The following is a 22,280-nucleotide window of genomic DNA, read 5'->3' on the forward strand; positions in this document are numbered from 1 at the left end:
GTGATAATCGGTTTAAAGATTTACTGTGGTTTGGAAAAGTGTCCGTTTCTACAGTTATATGCAAGTATACACTCACCGGCCACTTTATTAGGTACACCTGTCCAGCTGCTTGTTAACACAAATTTCTTATCAGCCAATCACACTGAAAAAAAATTTTACGTTAAGGGTTTGTAAACAATTAATTTGGGCTGAAATTAAACAAAAAAATTAAGTTGAACATTATTAAATGCCTTGTTTATGCAAATGCCTTGTTAATGCCAGAGGTCAGAGGAGAATGGCCAGACTGGTTTGAGCTGTTAGAAAGGCAACAGTAACTCAAATAACCACTCGTTACAACTGAGGTCCGCAGAAGAGCATCTCTGAATGCACAACATGTCCAAACTTGAGGCGGATGGGCTACAGCAGCAGAAGACCATAGCGGGTGCCACTCCCGTCAGCTAAGAACAGGAAACTGAGGCTACAGTTCACACAGGCTCAACAAAATTGGACAATATAAGATTGGAAAAACATTGCCTGGTCTGTTGAGCCTCGATATCTACTGCTACATTCAGATGATAGGGTCAGAATTTGGCGTCAACAACATGAAAACATGGATCCATCCTGCCTTATATCAACGGTTCAGGCTGCTGGTGGTGGTGTAATAGTGTGGGGGATATTTTGTTGGCACACATTTGGCCCATTAGTACCAATTGAGCACCGTGTCAATGCCACAGCCTACCTGAGTATTGTTGCTGACCATGTCCATCCCTTTATGACCACAGTGTACCCATCTTCTGATGGCTACTTCTAACAGGATAACGCGCCGTGTCATAAAGCGTGAAACATCTCAGACTGGCTTCTTGAACATGACGATATGTTCACTGTACTCAAATGGCCTCCACAGTCACCAGAGCTCAATCCAATAGAGCACCTTTGGGATGAGGTGGAACAGGAGATTTGCATTATGGATGTGCAGCTGACAAATCTGCAGAAACTGCGTGATGCTGTCATGTCAATATGGACCAAAATGTCTGAGGAATTTTTCCAGTACCTTGTTGAATCTATGCCACAAAGGATTAAGGTTGTTCTAAAGGCAAAAGGGATCCAACTCTGTACAAATAAGTAATGTGTACCTAATAAAGTTCAATTCTCGACTCAAGGTCCTTTGCCAGTCCTGTTTCCCCCTCTCTGCTCCCTTAATTTCCTGTTTCACCATTATTGCACTATACAATACAGGTCAAATCATAACATATACGAGAACTCTGCATAAAGATAGCTATCTATACGTTCAATCATTCATTCATTCCCACATTCTTGCCTGTTTGGGGGATTTTTCTTGATATGGTATCTATTCTATTCTATTCTATTCTATTCTATTCTACTTTACCTTCTATTTGAAGGTATAGGTTTAATATGAGAATAATATGCCTGCTGTCCTATTCTTATATTTGCTTTCTGATGTAGTTACTAGGCGAGAATGTAGTTGTTTAGATTGCAACTATACAGCTTATTTATAAGGATAGTGCCTATATTAAATATTTATAATTTTGGAGATTCAGCACGTTGGCGCCAGCATGCCATACTGAGCAGAGCAAAGACGGTTGGCGTTCCGCCACATATAGCGACAGAAACCGCATAAGTCCTTAGGGGAGAAAAACAGCCTTTTTTCAGCGTACATTTCAAACTACAGCTGATCAAATCTTTATAAAACAGTTACAGTAAGTGACATTCTGAGTCGATCTCTCTCTTTTGTATGTTGTAGTGCTGTATTTATACCATAGTTTTGCTTTGGCTTTTTCTGGGTTAATTATTGTGATCTCAAGGTTGCAACAGAAATACTGGGAAATCTCTGTAGACTGACGGCATTTCATGCCGTTCAGCCTTATAATCTTAAAATGTCAGCAAAATCACCTGTTTTGTCTTCACTTTAGACATTACGCTAGGGAATCATTCAAATACTAGCTCTAAAGTTGCGTTGATGAATTAGTAATGGCTTTTGCTGTTCTGATGTCAGCTGCAGATGTGAATGAATGTGAATGAAAGTTTCTCATACAAAAGGCTTTCTTAGACTCTGTGTTTGATTTTTTTTTTCTTTTTTAATTTTTTTCTATGCGCGATTATGCTGTCGAACTGTTGTATAAACGCAATATCACACGAAAAGCAGTGCGATATGGCTGTATATTATCACTGGTGGGACACATATATATATATATATATATATATATATATATATATATATATATATATATATATATATATATATATATATATATATATATATATATATATATATACATATATACATATATACATATATATATACATACATATATATATATATATATATATATATATATATATATATATATATAAATCATTATTATGTAGTATAGAAATGCATTTAGAGTGTGATCATTTGTGTTTGTTTAATTGAAGAGTAGAAAAGATGCATATGAAAGCTGTAATGCATATGCTCTTTTACGTCCTGCAGGGGTGAGATTGACTCAGTTGACCGTGTGTTTATTTGTTTGTTTGTTTGTGTGTTTGGTCAGACGTGCGATGAAGCGACCGGCACAACTCTGCTGCCCGTTTCAGAGCGCCTGTGTCATCACCAAGAGCAACAGGAGACAGTGCCAATCCTGCCGGCTTCAGAAGTGCCTCTCAATAGGCATGAAGAGAGAGCGTGAGTTTAACTGAGCTTTACTTTTCATGTTCCTTAAGCACCTCTCTCACAGAACTGGCCTTGTCTGCATGCTTTTGCCATTTGATTTTCAAAAACACCCTCAGATTAAAGCAGAAAGCCAAGAGTGTGTCATATCCTGTTAGAGCTTGAAAAGTCAGAAATGTTTGATAAATGGTTATGTTTATTGGCAGTACATTAACCAGAATAATGAAAAGTACTTCAGCGTATGTTCTATATAGGAGATACAACATGCAATACTAACATAAAATTGTTAATTTAATGGCTATTATTAGTCATGTATGAACCTGCAGATATAGCTTCAGTATTGGCCTTAATTTAAATTCAGCAAACACACATGTAACATTCCCTCAATGTTCATTCTTGGTTCCTATTTGGATATCTCTTGGATCTTAAAAAAAATAAATAAATAACATACATTCATGTGAAAAATTTAGGACACACTATAAAAGCTTGGGTATTTTGTAAGGTTTTTAAAATTTATTTAATCTCCATTATAACAATGCGGAAATGTAAAGTAATAAAACTCAACAATTAAAACTGAAGAAATGATTTTTCAAGATCTTCTGTATTTGTAATTGTACAAAAATGCATCTTCTAACTGAGAAAAAAGTTAGGACACCCTCCCCCTCGGGTTTTCACAGGGTGTCCACATGCCTGTATGCTGTAGGAAAACATTAATTTTAAATTTAATGTATTTTATTTATTTGCAACCACAAAATAACATTTACTCGTAGTTATTTGTAAGTTCTTATTTTGCAACCATGTAACACGATTTGCAGAATGCTAAAAATAAATAAATACATAAATTAATAACCTAAAATAATCACTTTCAAATAATCACAAGTTTCCTTGTGTATTTTCTTTGTTGTTTTTCAACTATAAAATAACTTTCTTAGAATGTTGAATGTATAACCTAAATATACTATTACTATACTACTGCTTCTAATCTATACAGTTGTTATTTTGTATAACTAGCTTCAGAACTTTCAAATGCATGTTAAAATGTGACAGCTTGGATATCAATTCATTATTAGGAAACTGCAAAAATAAGAACCAAAAAAAAAAAAAAAACAAGCACGCACCATCTTTAGCTGCCAATTATCAAGTCAATTATTTGCCAATAAATTGTATTACTGCAATTGGCTGGGAATGCATCCATGTACAGTATCATGTTTATTAAATTAATCAGGAGCGGTCTCTTATGGAGCCAATAATGAGATTATTACAATTAAATTATGTACAAGTGCCGGTTAATAAAACTGTATGTTATAAGCCATTTAAAACCGTTTTTTTTTACTTGAATATTGAACACTATACTATATATGTATTTTAAAACAAGACATCTGAATCCGTTCACTGTATTCTATTCCTTAGGATTATTATTTATTTTAATTTTTTTAAGGAGGATATAATATGCCGTTGAAAGTATTTATTTTGTTTATTGGGTGTAATAAGTTAAGGCAATTTTAATTAATTACAAAAAAGTGATACAAAAAAGTAATCCTAACAAATATTTGTTATAAGATTAAATAAACTTTAGAGGAGACTATGTGCAATGACTATAGATATGCTGTACTTGTATTATTATGAATGGGGTGAAAAAGTGTGCCAGTATTGCAGTCACTGCAAAATAAGTCCCACCTTTCTGTCAGAACACCCAATTGCCAATCATTGTAGCTTTGGGGGAGGGGTCTGTATATTTTGGTAATATGACACTAATAATCTTTTTAAATAAGTATGATTACAATTTGAGCAAAATAATCATGATTATGATTTTTTCCATAATCAAGCAGCCCATGTACACTACATGACAAAAGTATTGTCACCCCTATCCAAGCTTTAGGAACAACAAATAATAACTTGACTTAAAGTTGATCATTTGGTATCAGAAGTGGCTTATATGAAAGGCAAAGGTCTCTAGATTACACTTATTTTTCCAAAATAAAATATGATCATGCCTTGATTTTCAATTATTTAATTAGGACAGTAAGGTCTGACTTTGCTTAGACAAAGTCTTGTCACTTAACAGAAATAATGTGCAGAATAGAAAATAAAGTTAAGAAAGAAAACAGAATTAATATTGTGTATGACTCCCGTGAGCTTGGAGGACTGCATCCATACATCTCTGCAATTACTCAAATAACTTAATAAAGTAATCTGGAATGGCAAATAAAGCGTTCCTGCAGGACTCCCAGAGTTCATCAAGATTCTTTGGATTCATCTTCAATGCCTCCTTCTTCATCTTACCCCATACATGCTCAATAATGTTCATTCTAGTGACTGGGCTGGCCAATCCTGGAGCACCTTGACCTTCTTTGCTTTCAGGAACTTTGATGTGGAGGCTGAAGAATGAGGAGTGCTATCCTGCTGAAGAATTTGCCCTCTCCTGTGGTTTGGAATGTAATGGTCAGCACAAATGTCTTGATACCTCAGGCTGTTGATGTTGTCATCCACTCTGCAGATCTTTCACACGCCCCCATACTGAGTGTTACTCCAAACCATGATTTTTCCTTTACCAAACTTGACTAATTTCTATGAGAATCATTGGTCCATGCAGATTCCAGTAGGTCTTCTGCAGTATTTGTGATGATTGGGATGCTGTTCAACAGATGAGTTCTTCTGCCACTTTTCCAAATGATAAATTAGAAGTCAAGTTATTATTTGTTGCTCTTACAACTGAGATCGATGACAAGACTTGTGTCAGGTAGTGTAGTTTCATATACGTTTATGTAGTTTTATTTTTAGGTAATTCAGCACATCAAATTAAGCTAAATGAAAATTGAGAAACATTCCCTTTATGAATAAAAAAATGAATAAAAAATTTATTTCTTACATTTTTTGGTAATCTCTGAAGAAATTATTGAACACTAAAGAACTGCAGTAAAAGCTATTTTTACTGAATGGTATTTGTTTTCTTTATTGTAACTAATACACAGAAAGATAAATGTTTGCATCACTATTTCTATTAATCCCACACAAAATGTTTAAAAAGGCTAAACTAATTATAAAAAGCATGTTTCTGGCTCTAAATTCTGGTCTCATGAGTCACTTTAATTTGTCACAATAGTGTTGAAATGTATGAAGTTGCATAGCAACTGTATACTACTTAAATGTCATAACACAGGAGAATTTTCTATAATACAACACATGCGCTGAAAGACTTTCCAACTTGTGTTGTTTTATTTGCAGCATTTCAGTTAACATTTAGCAGAGTAGCATTTTAGTTTACATTGCATCCGGAAATTATTCATAGCGCTTCACTTTTTCCAAATGTTACAGCCTTATACCAAAATGGATTAAATTCACTTATTTCCTCAAAATTCTACACACAATACCCCATAATGACAATGTGAAAAAAGATTTTTTTTGAAATTGTTGCAAATTTATTAAAAATAAAAAACCTGAAAAATCACATGTACATAAGTATTCACAGCCTTTGCTCAATACTTTGTTGATGCACCTTTGGCAGCAATTACAGCCTCAAATCTTTTCCAGAGATGTTCAATAGGATTTATGTCTGGGTATGTCTGAGTTGTTGTGAAGCCACTCCATTGATATTTTGGCGGTGTGCTTTGGGTCATTGTCCAGCTGGAAGATGAACCGTCGCCCCAGTCTGATATGGCGGCAAATCAATGCCAAAATTAACCAAGCGCATTGGTGATGTTTACGCACATCATCATCCGTGCGCACGATGTATGCTCTCGCAAGCGAGGTCATGCCTACAGCGCGCGCGCGATCACCTCTCTCTCCACTCGCTTGCTGGATCTTCTCTCTGCTCGCACGAAACTTTTTGAAATCTTGTCAGTCCTGGGGTGGGACTTGGTTTACTTGTTATCTCTAACGCTATTGGTTACTCTCCCTTTCCGGAAGTTAGCCAGGTTATCGAGTTACGCACTCGATTAATTTTGGCATTGATTTGCCACCATAGTCTGAGGTCAAGAGCACTCTGAAGCAGGTTTTCATTCAGGATGTCTCTGTACATTGCTGCATTCATTTTTCCTCTATCCTGACTAGTCTTCCAGTTCCTGCTGCTGAAAAACATCCCCACAGCATGATGCTGCCACCACCATGCTTCACTGTAGGGATGGTATTAGCCTGGTAATGAGCAGTGCCTGCTTTTCTCCAAACTTAACGCCTGGCATTCATTCCAAAGTGTTCAATCTTCTCATCAGACAAGAGACTTTTGTGAGTGACCATTGGGTTATTGATCACCTCCCTGACAAGGCCCTTCTCCCCAATCACTGAGCTTAGATGACTGGCCAGCTCTAGGAAGAGTCCTGGTGATTCCAAACATCTTCCACTTATGTATGATGGAGGCCACTGTGCTCATTGGAACTTTCAGAGCAGCAGAAATTTTTCTGTAACCTTCCCCAGCCTTGCGTCTCGAGACTATCCTGTCTCGGAGGTCTACAGACAATTCCTTTGTCTTCATACTTGGTTTGTGCTTTGACATGCACTGTCAACTCTGGGACCTTATATAGACAGGTGTATGCCTTTTCAAATCATGTCCAGTCAACTGAATTTACCACAGAAACATCTCAAAAATGATCAGTGGAAACAGAATGTACCTGAGCTCAATTTAGAGTTTCCCGGCAAAGGCTGTGATTACTTATGTGATTTTTTTAGGTTTTTATTTTTAGTAAATTTGCAAGAATTTCCAAAAATTTTTCATTGTTATTATGGAGTATTGTGTGTAGAATTTTGAGGAAATAAATTATTTTAATCCATTTTGTAATAAGGCTGAAACATTTAAAAAAATGTGGAAAAAGTGAAGCACTATGAATACTTTCCGCATGCACTGTGTATATACACACACCATAATAACCCAGTTTTTTTTAATTCAGTGATCATGTCGGATGAGGCGGTGGAGAAGCGGAGGATGCAGATCAGGAGGAAGAGGATGCAGGAAGAGCCTGTAACTCTCACTCCTCAACAGGAAGTTGTCATACAAGAGCTGCTTACCGCACACAAGAAAACCTTCGACATGACTTGTGCCCATTTCATTCAGTTTCGGGTAACAGATTGAGTGCATTTTGTTTGTCTGCTGCAGTATTTCTTTGTGAAGTCAGTCTCTGAGCTTTACTGTATGTCCACAGCCTTTAGATCGGGATCAGAAGTCTGTGCCTGAGTCGAGTCTAGACACAAACGACAGCCGGATCGGTCACAGACCCATCGCTGAAGACCCAGTGCCATGGGTCTTCAACCTCACCTCGCTCTCGTCCTCTTCCTCCAGCTTCCAGAGCCTTGACAATAAAGAGAAGAAGTCCAGAAGTGGCATCTTCACCTCTCTGCCACACTTCACAGACCTCACCACATACATGATCAAGAATGTCATCAACTTCGGGAAGATGCTGACAATGTTCAGGTGAATGCTGCCACTCTTGTCTAACGATGACCAGATGTCACATTTATCCCAGGAAATTCACAGTGTTGTCAGCACTGATAGCCTAGTGTTCGTATATAGTGCAATTGTGCTGCCAGTGTCCTCACTTTTAAATTCCCTTTAAGTCAAGTCATTTCACGTGGCCATCATTGACAAGCCTCTCATGCAATTGAATGGGAACCATCAAATTCTCCAAAACTGCTTGCCAAGCTTACAATTAATTTTCATATTAGAAATCACCAATAAGATTAAACAACAACTGTCTCTATAGTGTCATTTCTAAACGTTCGAATCACACAAAATCTGCAGAAACTCACATCTAGTCCGAGCTCCATGCCCAAAGAATTGTCGGTTTATAGCAATTGATGATTGGCTCCTGTACTAGTAGGTGAGGTTTCATTCACCCTATTGACAATTACACTTTTGCCCCATTCAAAACTACAGAGGAATTACCAACCTACATAACGGATTCCCAGTTGCAAGAAAAGACCGGTTGCAATAGCAAACATGTTGTGTTGTGTGGTAGGATGCCAAATTCGATAGTCCAAAAAAAAAAAAACTTAACTTTTACTGCACACCAAACTGTTTTTAATGCCAACCGCAGATGTATTTGGCTAAAAGGGAGCTGAATGGAGTGACGACCTAATTAAAAATGCTCAGCTCAGCAGTTCTCATTTTATATCAGGTAAGTTCACGCTATGCTGAATCTTACACATTACTCGTTTTTGATTGCAGCAATGATTTCAGCAAAAACAGTTAAATATGGTGAATTAAACTGTGGACACTAAAGGCTTAGAATGAAATGTAAAAATGTATGTTCACATACCCTGCCGTACAGGTGCAGCTCACTGTCAGAATGCAGTTGTTTTGCTTGTTGATGATTACCCAGGCCTTGTAAAGTTCCGTCTTCTTTCCTTGGTTTTTTACACTACAAAGTTTTGAATCTGGTAATCATGGAACATTATTTCTTGCACATGACCACACAGAACATTGTTGGCATCCAAAGACTTGTAGATCTTTAACTTCTCTCTTGTAAAATCACTTGGAGTTTCAATGAGATAGTTGTGTACAGCCACTCAAACCATAAATATATACACTAAATATCACATATGGACCCTGAGCATGTGTCAATAGTGCCACCACATTTGTAGTGCCACCACAAATGTCATTCAACTGCACTAGTCAAGACAGTGTGCCAAAGTGAAGATGCTGGACTTTAGTGCTGCTTATGGGTGTCATAATGAGCAAACAAAGAAAACAAAGCATAAAGGCAGAACATTTCATAGGAAAGATTTAGTTTTTTACGTTTTTATGTTACAAACTTTTGTGCTAAACGAATAACATTATTGATGACAATAAAGTCACTTACTGGATTCACCATAAGGCAAAGTAGCATCAACTTAAACTAAATTCTAGGTTTATGCTAGTTTTGTTGAATAAAATAAGCAAATAATGTAAATGAAATATGACAAGACGCTGTGCTGCTAGAAACTTGTATCACTGTCAGCTAAGTGAACAAGTCGTTCCTAATAGAGAGTCATTCACAAACTAATCACTCTCTCTGTTAGAATGAGATGCGTAAGCAGGAGGGGGGTGGGGGGAGGGAATTCAGGACACGGATTAGATCAAATTAAACAGGGAGGGAGGATAATAAATTTCCATGCACACAAATAAATGCTTTCTGTCAGAAATGCTCGTGCGATCACTTATCCATCGATGTAGAAAAGTGATGTAAAATTATAATTTTTGTAATTTTCAAAAATTATTTGTATACCGACCACCAGGAAAACTTCAGATTATAGATATATGCATATATGTGTATATATCTCTGGCTCTGGATGGCCACAGTCCTCCACTGCAACTTGTTTTGTATTCATTTTAAAGGAGCGCTACCCTGTACTAAAAAGGTGGCTCTATTGACGCATTTCTTCCAATAGACAACAACAGGGTAGGCGACATCTAATGTAAATCTCTATGACTCTAACAACTTGTACCTGTACCCATGTTTTTTGGTTTTTCTTTACCTGATTCGCTTGACGTTAAGATATAAACCTGGCTACAGTTTACTTCAAATACCATGGTTAAAACTATGGTTTGTGCAGAAAGGTTAATTTTCGACCAAGGTATGCGAGTGTTGTATTTCATGCTGAAATCTAGTCACTCTTTAAACTGATATAAAGATGTTGAAAAGGATGGTTTTATGGTCAGACAAAACTTTTTTTGATCATTATTATACAGTAGCTACTTGATTATTATACAGGTTTATAATGAAACTGTTGTGCTCTGGACAGGGCTCTGGTTATGGAGGACCAGATCTCGCTGCTGAAAGGCGCCACCTTTGAGATCATTCTGATTCACTTCAACATGTTCTTTAATGAAATGACGGGAATCTGGGAGTGCGGCCCCCTGCAGTACTGCATGGATGATGCCTTTCGAGGTGAGGCTGTTCTATTGGTCTATTTAAAGCCTTGGTTTCATGGTTTGGTATGAAACAAACATTTGTGTTCAACAATTTAGCATTTATAATATTACAATTTTTATTTTTGATTTGTTTTGTAATGAATTGTAAAATGCACAGTTGTTTTCAAACCATATAATTAAAAATGAGATCATTTGACACTGGAGTAATGAGACAGAAAAACAAGCTTTATTATCATTAGAATAAATATTTCATGTATTTTCATATTTACTCTAGACTTTGAAATTATATAAATTATTAGTATTTTTTTCAAGCATTTTCCGAGCGCATGTGTAATGGACAGATTTTGCCAACACTTTTTGAACATAATAGTTTTAATGACTTGTTTGTAATAACTAATTTCTTTTGTTTTGCCATGATAAACAGTACGTAATATTTTACTAGTTATTTTGCAAGATAATATTCAAAAAAGTGCAAATTAAAGTAGTAATTAAAGGCTTAACAAGGTTAATTTGCTTATTTAGGCAAGTTAGTTTTATTAGACAAGTCATCGGACAACAGTGGTCTGTTCTGTAGCCAATCTTGAGTCAAAAAATATATATTAAAGGCCACCTATTTTAACCCTTTTCAAGATTTAATATAAATCTGTTGTGTCTCCAGAATGTGTCTGTAAAGTTTTAGCTCAAAACACCCCTCAAATTATTTATTATACCTCTTTAAATCTGGGAAATTTGAGCTGTTATGGCATTGTTGCTGTTTTTCTTGCCTGTGCCTTTAAAGCTGGTTCTCTCTACCCACCGTTACCACTTGTGTGTCAGAGCTGTAATCCTGATTTATACTTTTGCCTGGTGCTGCGTCGCGGACCTCCACTGACTGTGCGCGCACCTCATGAAACGGATGATTTGTATACTTTTATACTTGACGCGTTTGCCATTGAGATATTCTTTAAAACGACAGGGGGCGGTCAAAAAAACCCACAATTAAATCCGACGGAATAACAGAAGTAGAACGTTTCCGGAACTATATCATATCATTAATATCATTCAAGATTTTTAAACTAATTATTTGTATTATTTTTATAAAATATTTTAATGATTATAAAGATTTTTATAACCATTCAAGATTTTTTTTTTAATCAAACTTTGATGAATCTCTTGCTTTTATTCATATCTCTGTTCTACCTATTAAAGTTTATTAAAATATTAATGACAACAGAACATGGGTTGCTCTACAAATACATTTTTTATTTTGGCAAGAATAAAAGCAAAAAAGTACACTTACTAAAAAATACAGTTTTTTTTTTTTTTTTTTAGATTTAGCCCACTTCACAGTTCACACATTACTGTCTGGCTAGTTTCTGTCCTCTTCCTATGCTATAAAGGCAATAATGATCCAACATTCCTACCAATTATCACCAATAAAGCCTAGAAAAACAGGTTATCAGTACATTGTAACAGCGTCAAATATTATTTTCCAGTTATCAAACAACTAATTTGTTCCTTATGTATAGTTTTGTAGCTATTAAATTGTTTTAAATTCAAAATTGTAATATTTATATAAGTGTTAAACCTATGAATGGGTTGAATCTGTAATTGTGTACCTGGGTCTCCTCTTTTGCCATGTCCTCTTTTGGCTTTAACAAACTTATCCCTCAGGTTGTCCAAACATTTTAACAAAAACTTTCTTCCTTTCCCACTGCTGTTGCAATTTCCAGCCAATAATTACCGTGCTCAAGCAAACTAGTGGATGCGTCGAGTATAAACCAGGCTGTAGGCTTCACGTAGATAAACAGCACAGTGACAGACAAGAATGAAGTACATCTTTCTTACTACAGTAAGAACTTTTTGAACACTTATGTGCTTTATTTGTTGTGGAGTTTATTCAAGCCTTTCTGCAGTGATGAGTCACACACAACGTCATTATAAAGTTTGCTCGTGCTCTCGTGCACGCACAGAGACACACATACAGTTTTTGCATGGCAAGTGTGACAGGTAGACATTAATATCCACTGCTGTATGGATATCCGGTAATGTACAAAATAAACCTAGTTTAACGTCCACAAACCGGGATTAAATCGTCTTCTTTTATAATTGTACTAACACTATGCGGCTGTGGTGATGAATTATGTAGTGATTTTATTGTCTTTATTACAAACATGCACAGTTTTAAAAACGTTTTAAACTTGTAAAACTTATTCCTGATCCCATTTGATGATGATTGATGATCACAGAGAGCTGAACAGATCTTTTAATCACGGTTGCTTTGCGCACGTCCTGACTTGTTTATATAATTATACGCGTTACTATGAAGATTTATAACACGCCATTATGTATGTGGACACACTACACAGTTCCGTCCAAACAGCTTACAAAATATGATTTTCATCATAGGTGCCCTTTAAGGGGGCTTAAATAGTAATAATAATACTACTAATAATAACAATAATAGTAATAATTTTTGCTTCCATTCCATCCAAACTAAAAGAAATAGGACTTTTTCCGGAAAACATTTTTTCTGGGAAAAACTGAATGGGAAATAAAAATGTCCTTCCTTTGTTAAATAGCATTTGAGAAATATTTTTTAAAAGAATTACAATTTCACAAGATCTTCAACTGTATACTGTATATGACTCTGTATATATGAAATCTGTTTTGGGAACGAAATATATTTCTAACCTGAATTCCACCATCAATGCAAACCGTAACTTGATACACTTGAGTAATACACTTAATAACACTTGAGCATAGGAAAAAAAAAAATCTAATAACCAAGCTAATTTTAAGCTAATTATAAGCACTATAATTATAGTGCTTTTGGCTATAAATTCTGAGTTAAAGATAATTAGACACATTAATGATGTAATTAATGATGTTGCATGACAACTGTACGTGTAACATGTAATGACACAAAGCAGAATGTGTGAGTTTAAGACAAATTGTGATTGACAATCATATTGACAAGCCACATGCTGTAATGTACGATGTTGTCTGGCAACTGTAATCAACATGTTACAACATAAACTGAAATTGAACATTAACACAGATATGTGAAATTCTTAATGGTTTTGGCTTGTTTGGAACACATCCTTTCCGCTACGTTCAAATCAATCTATCCTGAATTAAAAGTAAAAAAGTGCATTATGTTTACACATCACATGTAGCTTTTCCCACTAATACTACGGTAAGCTTATCTCAAGATAAAATGTAATATTTCAAGGCAGATTTTGTCCATCGAATTCTTGTGTATATGTGTAAGAAACCAAACTCTCCATTCAAAATTCCATTCCAAAACATTATTTTCAGCCACTGAGAGAAGACTCATTTTCCCAAGTGTTGGGTTGCAGCTGGAAGGGCATCCGCTGTGTAAAACATGTGCTGGATAAGCTGGCGGTTCATTCCGCTGTAGCGACCCCAGATTAATAAAGGGACTTAGCCAAAAAGAAAATGAATGAATGAATGAATAGAAGACTAATGCAGTTAGAGGGCTGAATAGAGAGAGAAAGAAAGATATAGAATGTGAGAATCACCCAAGTATATTCTTTATGTGCTTGTGCTTTGTTTCTGTGAAAATTATTGATTTAAGTAAACAATTTGGTGAAGGCGGTCAAAATCTGCCTGAAGCTACTTTAGCTGTGTGTTTCTTTGGACATAATTGGAGCCCTTAGAACAGTCATTATCCAATCAGAATCAACATTCTACAAATCTGTAGTTTAAAAACAAATATCTACTTTGGGTACCATGAGGTCTGTTGCACAAAGCTTCTTTGGGTTCTTACCCAGATAAGTTTGATTAGTTTGGAGTTTTAACTTAGTAACTTAGGTTTTATTCTGGTTTAGAGATCATAAACCCAAAGTAGACTAATCAGCTGTTAGTAAAGTGACATTTCTTATACATTTTATAGTCTCTGTGCATTTTTATTGCTCTAAAACAAAGTTCTAAAAACATTTTTTGTCAAAATAGTTTTAGATTGCTAATTGTTTGTTTATATTATTTGAATTATAATATTTGTATATTTTATATTCAAATACCTTTTGAATCGCCAATTAAAATGACTAAGGCTTGCAAATTTACATTTAAATATTAACAAATTATGTTCTCTCCGTGTTCGCGTGGGTTTCCTCTTGGTGCTCCAGTTTCCCCCACAAGTCCAAAGACATGCGGTATTGGTGAATTAGATAAGCTAAATTGTCCATAGTGTATGTGTGTGAATAAGTGTGTATGGATGTTTCCCAGTGATGGGTTGCAGCTGGAAGGGCATCCACCGTGTAAAACATATGCTGGATAAGTTGGTGGTTCATTCCGCTCTGGCAACCCCAGATTAATAAAGGGACTAAGCCGAAAAGAATATGAATGAATGAATATTAACGAATTAATTAGCTGTATTATATTCAGATTTAAAATGTCTATATTTTAAGCTGTTTGTGAACTTACATTATTCAATTAAATGATTGATTTGCACTGATATAATAATATTTTTTAAGTTGCCATGTCAAATTTCTCTGCATTAGCGTGTTTATTTTGGCCCTGCATAGGGACCGCATCACCGCCTTACCGCCATAATGAGATGTCAACCGCGGTGATGTGGCTATTACCGTCATCACCGCCCATTTTAACTTATTATTTATTTTTGCTTGTGAATCTTTCAGGATTGTATAGAAAAACAGAATAAACTAAAAAGGAATAAAAGGCCTGCCCTAAGTATTTTCCACTTAAATTACAAATTTAGATTACAAAACGCAAACACTGAATCCTTTTTAATAACCAGCATAGGCTGTTTTTATTTTAAGCTTATTTTAATAAAGCAGGCCTACTAACTCAAATCAATCGCTCCACAGAAAATAAGCATTTTTAACGCACCGCTGTAATTTCTATATCCCAATCCTTTTATCAACATTTTTAATACAAGTCATTATTTTAAAGATTATGACTTGAGAATATGATTTTACCTCAGCGCTGCACTTTTCTCCTTCGCCCTCGCGCTGAGTTCAGGTGACGGAGTGTTGTGAAGTTAAACTCTCCTCAGTTTATTGTACAGTGTCAAACTGGCACAATAATATCAGTATATTAATATAGGCTTTGCTAAAAAGCTGGTTAAATGTAGGTCTTTTTTTTACAGAAGCTATAAACAGACGCGCATGCTGCGACCTGTGATGAGTCAACAATCGCATATATTTTGACTTATTTAAAGTAGGCTATAGGCTATAGCATATAATAATTTTGTGTAAAGACATTTATAAAAACATGTAGCTAATATATCACAGGGGTTTGTGTAGCAGTAATTACAGTGGAGTAATTAAATCCCTTTTTTTCCCGTGGAGCGAAACAAACACTGCACAGATGTGTAGCGGATGGGGACGCACAAAAATATACAATTCATATATTTTCGTCGGAAGAAAATTATTCTTTGAACGAATTTTGTTTTGTACAATTTGTATCTTAGTTTTTGTCGGTCAGTTATTTATAAAATAAACACGAATAACTAATAAACTTTGAGGTGAAGCGATGTGCCTCAGGGTCCGCTTATGCCGCGGCCAAAACACAAACCGGTTAAATACAATTAAATACTGTAATATAAATAAAATAAAAGTGAAATATTCAGTTTCGAATATTGAATCTTTGTTAACTGTATGATCAAAATTAAAACAGCAGCCTATACTATCACTCTTTATGACAAACATCTATTGATCAGTCAGTTTCGCTTTAGTTTAATCAAAGTGTTTGAACTTTTTGATATTTTAGGCAAAGTGGTCTGCATAACCAATGATCGAACTTATCCACCTGCGACCCACCCATAATTAAACATCATGTAGGCAAGCTGGCTTTTTGATTACCTGAACCGTGTATTAACGGCTGCACCAGCATAATCGAGTTCTGCGTATTAATAGCAGTACCAGCAGATATAAGAGAGTTTATTAAAAAGCCTATATTAATATACTGATATTCCTGTGCCAGTTTGATAGTTTAACTACTTCACACTTACTCGGTTTCCGCTAAATTCATTCTTCCATGGCGGGGCGCCACGCCAGGATTCATCCCGCCACGACTACATTACAGCTTCTCATTCAAATTTTTTTATTATTTTAATAGCAGGTGATAATCGCACCAAAGCGTAATAAAAGGTAAGTATTATAACAGCGCGAACTTTTCTGTAACCGTAGTAGTGCTGTGTTTGTTTAACCCTTTAAGGTTACGTGCTGACTGACTGACTGGCTGACTGTGACAGGTGCGTTATGCGTGAGGCCAGCAAACACGACGTATAGCCGTTTTATTTTATTTCAGGACGCATTAATACCGGAGGCATTCATACATATTTATAGAAAATCTATTCAAGGCTGGAGACATACTCGTTACACAAACGCACTAAATCGCACCTCAGCAGCGTTTATTTGAGAGCGCACAAGAAGATCTGCTCGCTCTTAAAGCGGCTTATATTTGAGGGGGAGGCAAGAAGTTTTGTGAACCAGCAGAAAAAAATCAGCGCGCAAGCAGAGATCCGCATGCTGTAGGCTATTACATAAATGCGATCTCGACTTCTAATACTGCGCTCACGACATTTGTCATTGAAATAACGCCACAGGTAGTTAGTATCTCTGTAAAAAAGGCCTGCTGCCACAGCTGGAAAAAACCCTAGAGGAAACACTGTGTATATGTAAATATGTATGTGTATGTATGTGTGTGTGTGTGTGTGTGTGTGTGTGTGTGTGTGTGTATATATATATATATATATATATATATATATATATATATATATATATATATATATATATATATATATATATATATATATATATATATATATATATATATATATATATATATATATATATATATATATATATATATATATATATATATATATATAATGTATGTATGCATGCGCGCGGTTAACCGACATACCGCATGATTTCTTGCTTCATCACCGCGGTAACAGAAAATCAGTTACCGTCACAGCCCTAGCCCTGCATACATGTTAAAATTCATTACATTTCTGATAAAGATATCTCTCATTCTTCAACATACTATAGAGTTGACTCAGAACGCAGAACTGAATCAGACTGACAGGTATTAACCCCAAGTTCAAAGAGAACATTTCTTTCAAACTTTGTGAAACAGCTTAACCTGAAAGCATTTCTTTGGATTTGTCAACCCAAAACTTGCCTCGTGTCGTCAACGCTTTCTATTCACTTTGAATGGATTATGTCAAGCATTGCCGGACTGAATTGTGGATCCGTCAGTGCCGTTAGGAATTTCTCTAAGCACAAATGGAAGCGTCAGCCAATCAGATCGCTTTATGCACATACCCCAGCTCAGACAGTACCCGATTGTGGACTAATTTTATTGGCTAATGCTGCTATGATGATCATGTCAGACCCAACTTCAGACACACCCTTCGTCAAGCGTGTAAATCAGGCATTAAGGTGCAGTAAGTAATATTGACAGCCAGTGGTTGAACTGGGTATTGCAATTCAAATTTAAAACACTTTTGTACCCAACTCCCCAATGATGAATCCACACAAATGCAGGCGGCCAGATAAATGACACGACCAGGAGTGTGCATGTCTGACTATCGAGCCTTCACCACAACTGACACAGCGTTACAATGTATGCTGCTCTGATAATGTTAAAGTTTGTAATATTTATATTATTTCATTCTCGTTAAAAACCACCTGATGTGCATTTTTATAACTCTGAATCTGCTTCTCATTTCAAGATTTAAATGACATGCGTTGCATTTTCCATCAAGGCAAAGCAGAGTGCAGAAATATAATTGGGTAGCTGACTTTAGCATGGTTAGCCATTGACTTTCAGATCAAATATGTTCATGTAGCATGCTTCTTAAGTATGTTTAAAATAGCATTAGAAGAGTCAAAACCTTACATACAGCAACTATTCTTTTTTCAACTTGTTTTGTGCAACAGACCACTGGGTTGTGTCATATGTTAGTGCTCAGTGATTCTGGAGTCTTTCAATAAAGTGTAAAGGACGACTTTGAAATGCTCATTGGTACTTCATTGTTCATTCCACTCAATGAGCATTTCAAGTGTGTTAACTTGTTATGCTGAAGCAGAAGCAAAAAAGGTAACCATGAGCACAGAAAACCGGAGCATTTTCTCTGTTTCTACCCCCTGCCACTGGCATAGATCTCCTGCTAAGAGGAGGAAGAGGAGAAACGAGAGGGACAAACTAACCCCCTGTAGTACCAGGGAGGTGTGAGACGCACAGCAGGAAAATATCTGAGGATAATGAGGGAGATGGCAGTGCTGCAGGGCAAAAAAGTGAACAAAACAGCCAAGCTTCCTTTGAATTGATGCTTTAAAGCCATTGAAGAAAGCAATTTCTGCTTTTCTTTTTTTAGTACATGCGTCAGTCAGTGTGTTTCTGCTTTAAATGCACTTGAGTCAGTAAAACTTTCATGGTCATTTGGGACTTTATTTTGAAACAGAAGTCGCAATCCTCTTTTCATACTTGGTGTGATTTACTGTATCTAAAGGTTATACGGAATCTGAACAAATGTAGGGTTGGACTCACTGATCTATAATAGAGAACTGGACTGCTCATGATGTCATAAAGTGAAGCCACCGCATCGCCATGTTGTTTTCTGCTATGCTTAGGCGTTCTGTTCAAATAGAAGGGTATTGTATGATTTAATTGAGAAAATATTGCCTAACAAGACACCCATTTGCGTTTGAAACATCCATGGGCCTATACCATGAAGCTGGATTAGCTGGCTAGCTAGTTAAGGTTCAGTTTCATTTGCACCAATCTTGGGTTTTAGGCAGTGCTTAATTTCTGAATTGCGAGGTCCTGGAACAGATCAGGGTAATGGATCCGGCATGTTACCCAAGGATGGAGAGGTGTCACAAATGAAAAATGAGACCTGGAGGGGGGGGATCGTTGGATGGCGGAGGGGTGTCGTGGACGAAGGACGAAAGTGAAGAGCGAGAGTTTGTCGCAGACGAAAGTGAAGAGGGTTGGGGAGTCGCAAAAGAAAGTGAAAGTGAACGACAGACGGGGGAGGAAGGTGGTTGAGGAGGGGGATCGGTAAAATGAGGTGCCAAATTAAGCCCTGGTTTTAGGTAACATGTTGCAGGCTTTTTTTGTTTTTGTTTTTATTTATTGAATGATTGTGAGAAAAGTGTCTGGTGCAAATGTGCAAAACTTATATATGTGTAAGTTAAAGTGTCAGAGATGAAAGAGTGTGTTTTCTACAAGTAGTTTGTCAAACCCACTCACCTGTGAATTGCATAATGTTTTGAGGTTTTTGTGTAGTCTGTTGGCAAGAGAGAAGAGGGCAGTCCTCGTTTTGGGAGCTGGGACTGTGGATAATATTTCAGAGTGGGGTAAAATGATTGGAGTTGAGGCTCTTACAGCTAGTGGAAAGAAGCTTGTGAGTAATATAGCAGAACCATTTTCCTTATAGCAAGAGCTGTAGAAGACTGTGGAAGGGATGGATGAAATCTTGATGACAAAGGGCCCTGTCATCTCGCTCGCATCCAGTCATTCGTTCCATATCTCCATCTCCCCTCAGGTTAACATTGAGAATACAGTTACACCTTTGTGTTCGTGCGTCTGCGTTTGTCTTTTATCTATTGTCTGGGGAAAGTTGGTCTTCAGTGCTGGGCCAGCCAAACCGAACGAGAGAAAGGTGCAGGCTTATGAGGTCACGGAAATCGCCATGGCGGCACCAAGCACTGAAGTGACAACCGTACCAATTGACTTTTGTGTAGGGTACAGCCAGCGTTGTGGAGGTACAATTATGGAGAGGGGCATTAAACCGCTGAGTGTTGTTTGTTTATAAATGTCAATGCCAAAAATCTCATGAGTAGCTGTGTGCTTATATTAAGATGTATGCCACATTTAAATGTTTATTGTTGTTATAATGTCGATATCTACCTAAATTTACCTGTTGATGGTGCGCTCCAATAAAAGGGGGCAGAGTCTGGCCTTAAAGAGGATACGGCAGACTCAGAGACAGAGCACAGGGGACAGGTTGAGAGGGCACATTTCCACAGGCACAGATTCTCATTTTCTGTCTGTGTTAGTACATGATAAAACTACAGAAGAGTTGAGCTTTAAAATAGCAAAATTATCAAAACATTTTGCTCATTTTTGAATTCAATGTTGATGTTTGAATCTAATTCAATGGTTTATGCTAAGCTAAACTAAAATTCCTCCCACCAGGCCTGGAGATCGTTCATTCATTAATTTTCCCTCAGCTTAGTCTATATCTCAGGGGTTGCCACAGCAGAATGAACCGCCAACTATTTCAGCATTTGTTTTGCACATTAGATGCCCTTTCAATCGCAACCCAGTACTGGGAAACACCCATACACACTCATTCACACGCACACTACGGACAATTTAGTTTATTCAATTCACCTATAGTGCATATCTTTGGACTGTGGTAGAAACCAGAGCACCTGGGGGAAACCCACACAAACATGGAGAGAACATGCAAACTCCACACAGAAATGCAAACTGACCCAGCCAGGACTTGAACCAGCGACCTTTTTGCTTTGAGACAACAGTGCTAACCACTGAGCCAATGTGCCACCCGACCTGGAGATTGGCTAAATGGATTTTTTTTTTCTTTAAATGTAAGACTTAGTTACAAGTTTAGCTCTAGGGGAGATTTTATGAAAAGTGTTTCTTTAAGCTTGTATGTAAAATGTAAAATTCCAAAGCTTTCATAAGCATGCTTCTTTCTTACTGTAAAACCAATATGAATATTTCAGTAATTGAATCATGTGACATAGCCAAAGCTTATAGTAGCTCCAATCTCCATTGATTTTCTCTTTGATTTTCAGTGCTATTAAGTTTCCATAGTAGCATTGCACACTGACTAATTGTTCTTCATCTCTGCAGTCACTAATAGGCAACTAAAAGCCTGGAAACGGGCTCCTGCTTTGAAAGTTGTTCTCTATGTTATTACCCTGATAACCCTATTCATAAAGCTGTCATTCACAGCAGGCAGCTCTTCTTTTTAATGAAGACTGGCATTCATTCAGTCCAAACACATGTGAATGAATGACCCTGCCATAAGAACGGTCATCAAAACGATTTTCCATGAATGCAGAGGAAATATTTGTGTATTTAACAGATGTGTAAATATCCTGAGAACAAAGGTTGTAGTGCTGATACACTAAACTCTAAATCATTTGAATATGAACTTAAATATTTCCCATATTGATGATTTCCTGTATTAGAAAAGAGCAAGCTCATTAGCTATAAGCATTTCGGTACTATTATTTCATTTTTTTCCATATATTAAATTAGCCTATATATTCTATGGTCTGTTGAATTTATTGATTCTCCATGGCTGGAAGATGTGCATTAAATTAGTTGAAATGCACAGGAAGTTCCACTCACTTTTGATCTCAGTTTTAAACAGCGATGTTCTTCTCTCTGATGTTGAGCTCATTGATGATCAATGAACATTGATAATCTTAGGTTTTGTTTTGAAGATGAAAAAATGTAAAAAGAATGTTCTCTCACCAGTCTTGATAAGTTGAAACAAATACGTATTTGACTGCAAGTGAGATTTCTGAAACATGATATGGCTGCATTCTTTTTAAACTGAAGCTCACAGCACCCGTGAAGGAACTTTTATTTTATATGTCTAGTCTTGGGTGTGTTTTTAATCATTTGGTTCTATTCAAACCCACATTAAATGTGATAAATGATCAATCATTTTGCATGATATATTCCATAATAATTATTTTGTCATTTTATTTTTAGACACCTACTTCAATTACATTCAATCTTTCAAAATGTTTCTTAAACAAATAGTTTTTT

General features: G+C 36.4%; 1 protein-coding gene across 4 annotated transcripts in view; it reads left to right on the plus strand.

Annotated features, from left to right (window-relative positions):
* The window catches only part of nr1i2 (nuclear receptor subfamily 1, group I, member 2), an 80,680-nt gene that overhangs the window by 31,276 nt on the left and 27,124 nt on the right, over window positions 1–22,280 (plus strand). For all 4 annotated transcript variants that reach the window (XM_056464783.1, XM_056464782.1, XM_056464781.1 and 1 more), the window contains 4 exons: window positions 2,532–2,662; window positions 7,528–7,697; window positions 7,780–8,048; window positions 10,358–10,503. In XM_056464783.1, the coding sequence (XP_056320758.1) occupies window positions 2,532–2,662; window positions 7,528–7,697; window positions 7,780–8,048; window positions 10,358–10,503 (716 nt within the window). The remainder of the gene's footprint in view (window positions 1–2,531; window positions 2,663–7,527; window positions 7,698–7,779; window positions 8,049–10,357; window positions 10,504–22,280) is intronic.

This window comes from Danio aesculapii, chromosome 9 (assembly GCF_903798145.1).
Source record: "Danio aesculapii chromosome 9, fDanAes4.1, whole genome shotgun sequence".
Taxonomy (NCBI): domain Eukaryota; kingdom Metazoa; phylum Chordata; class Actinopteri; order Cypriniformes; family Danionidae; genus Danio; species Danio aesculapii.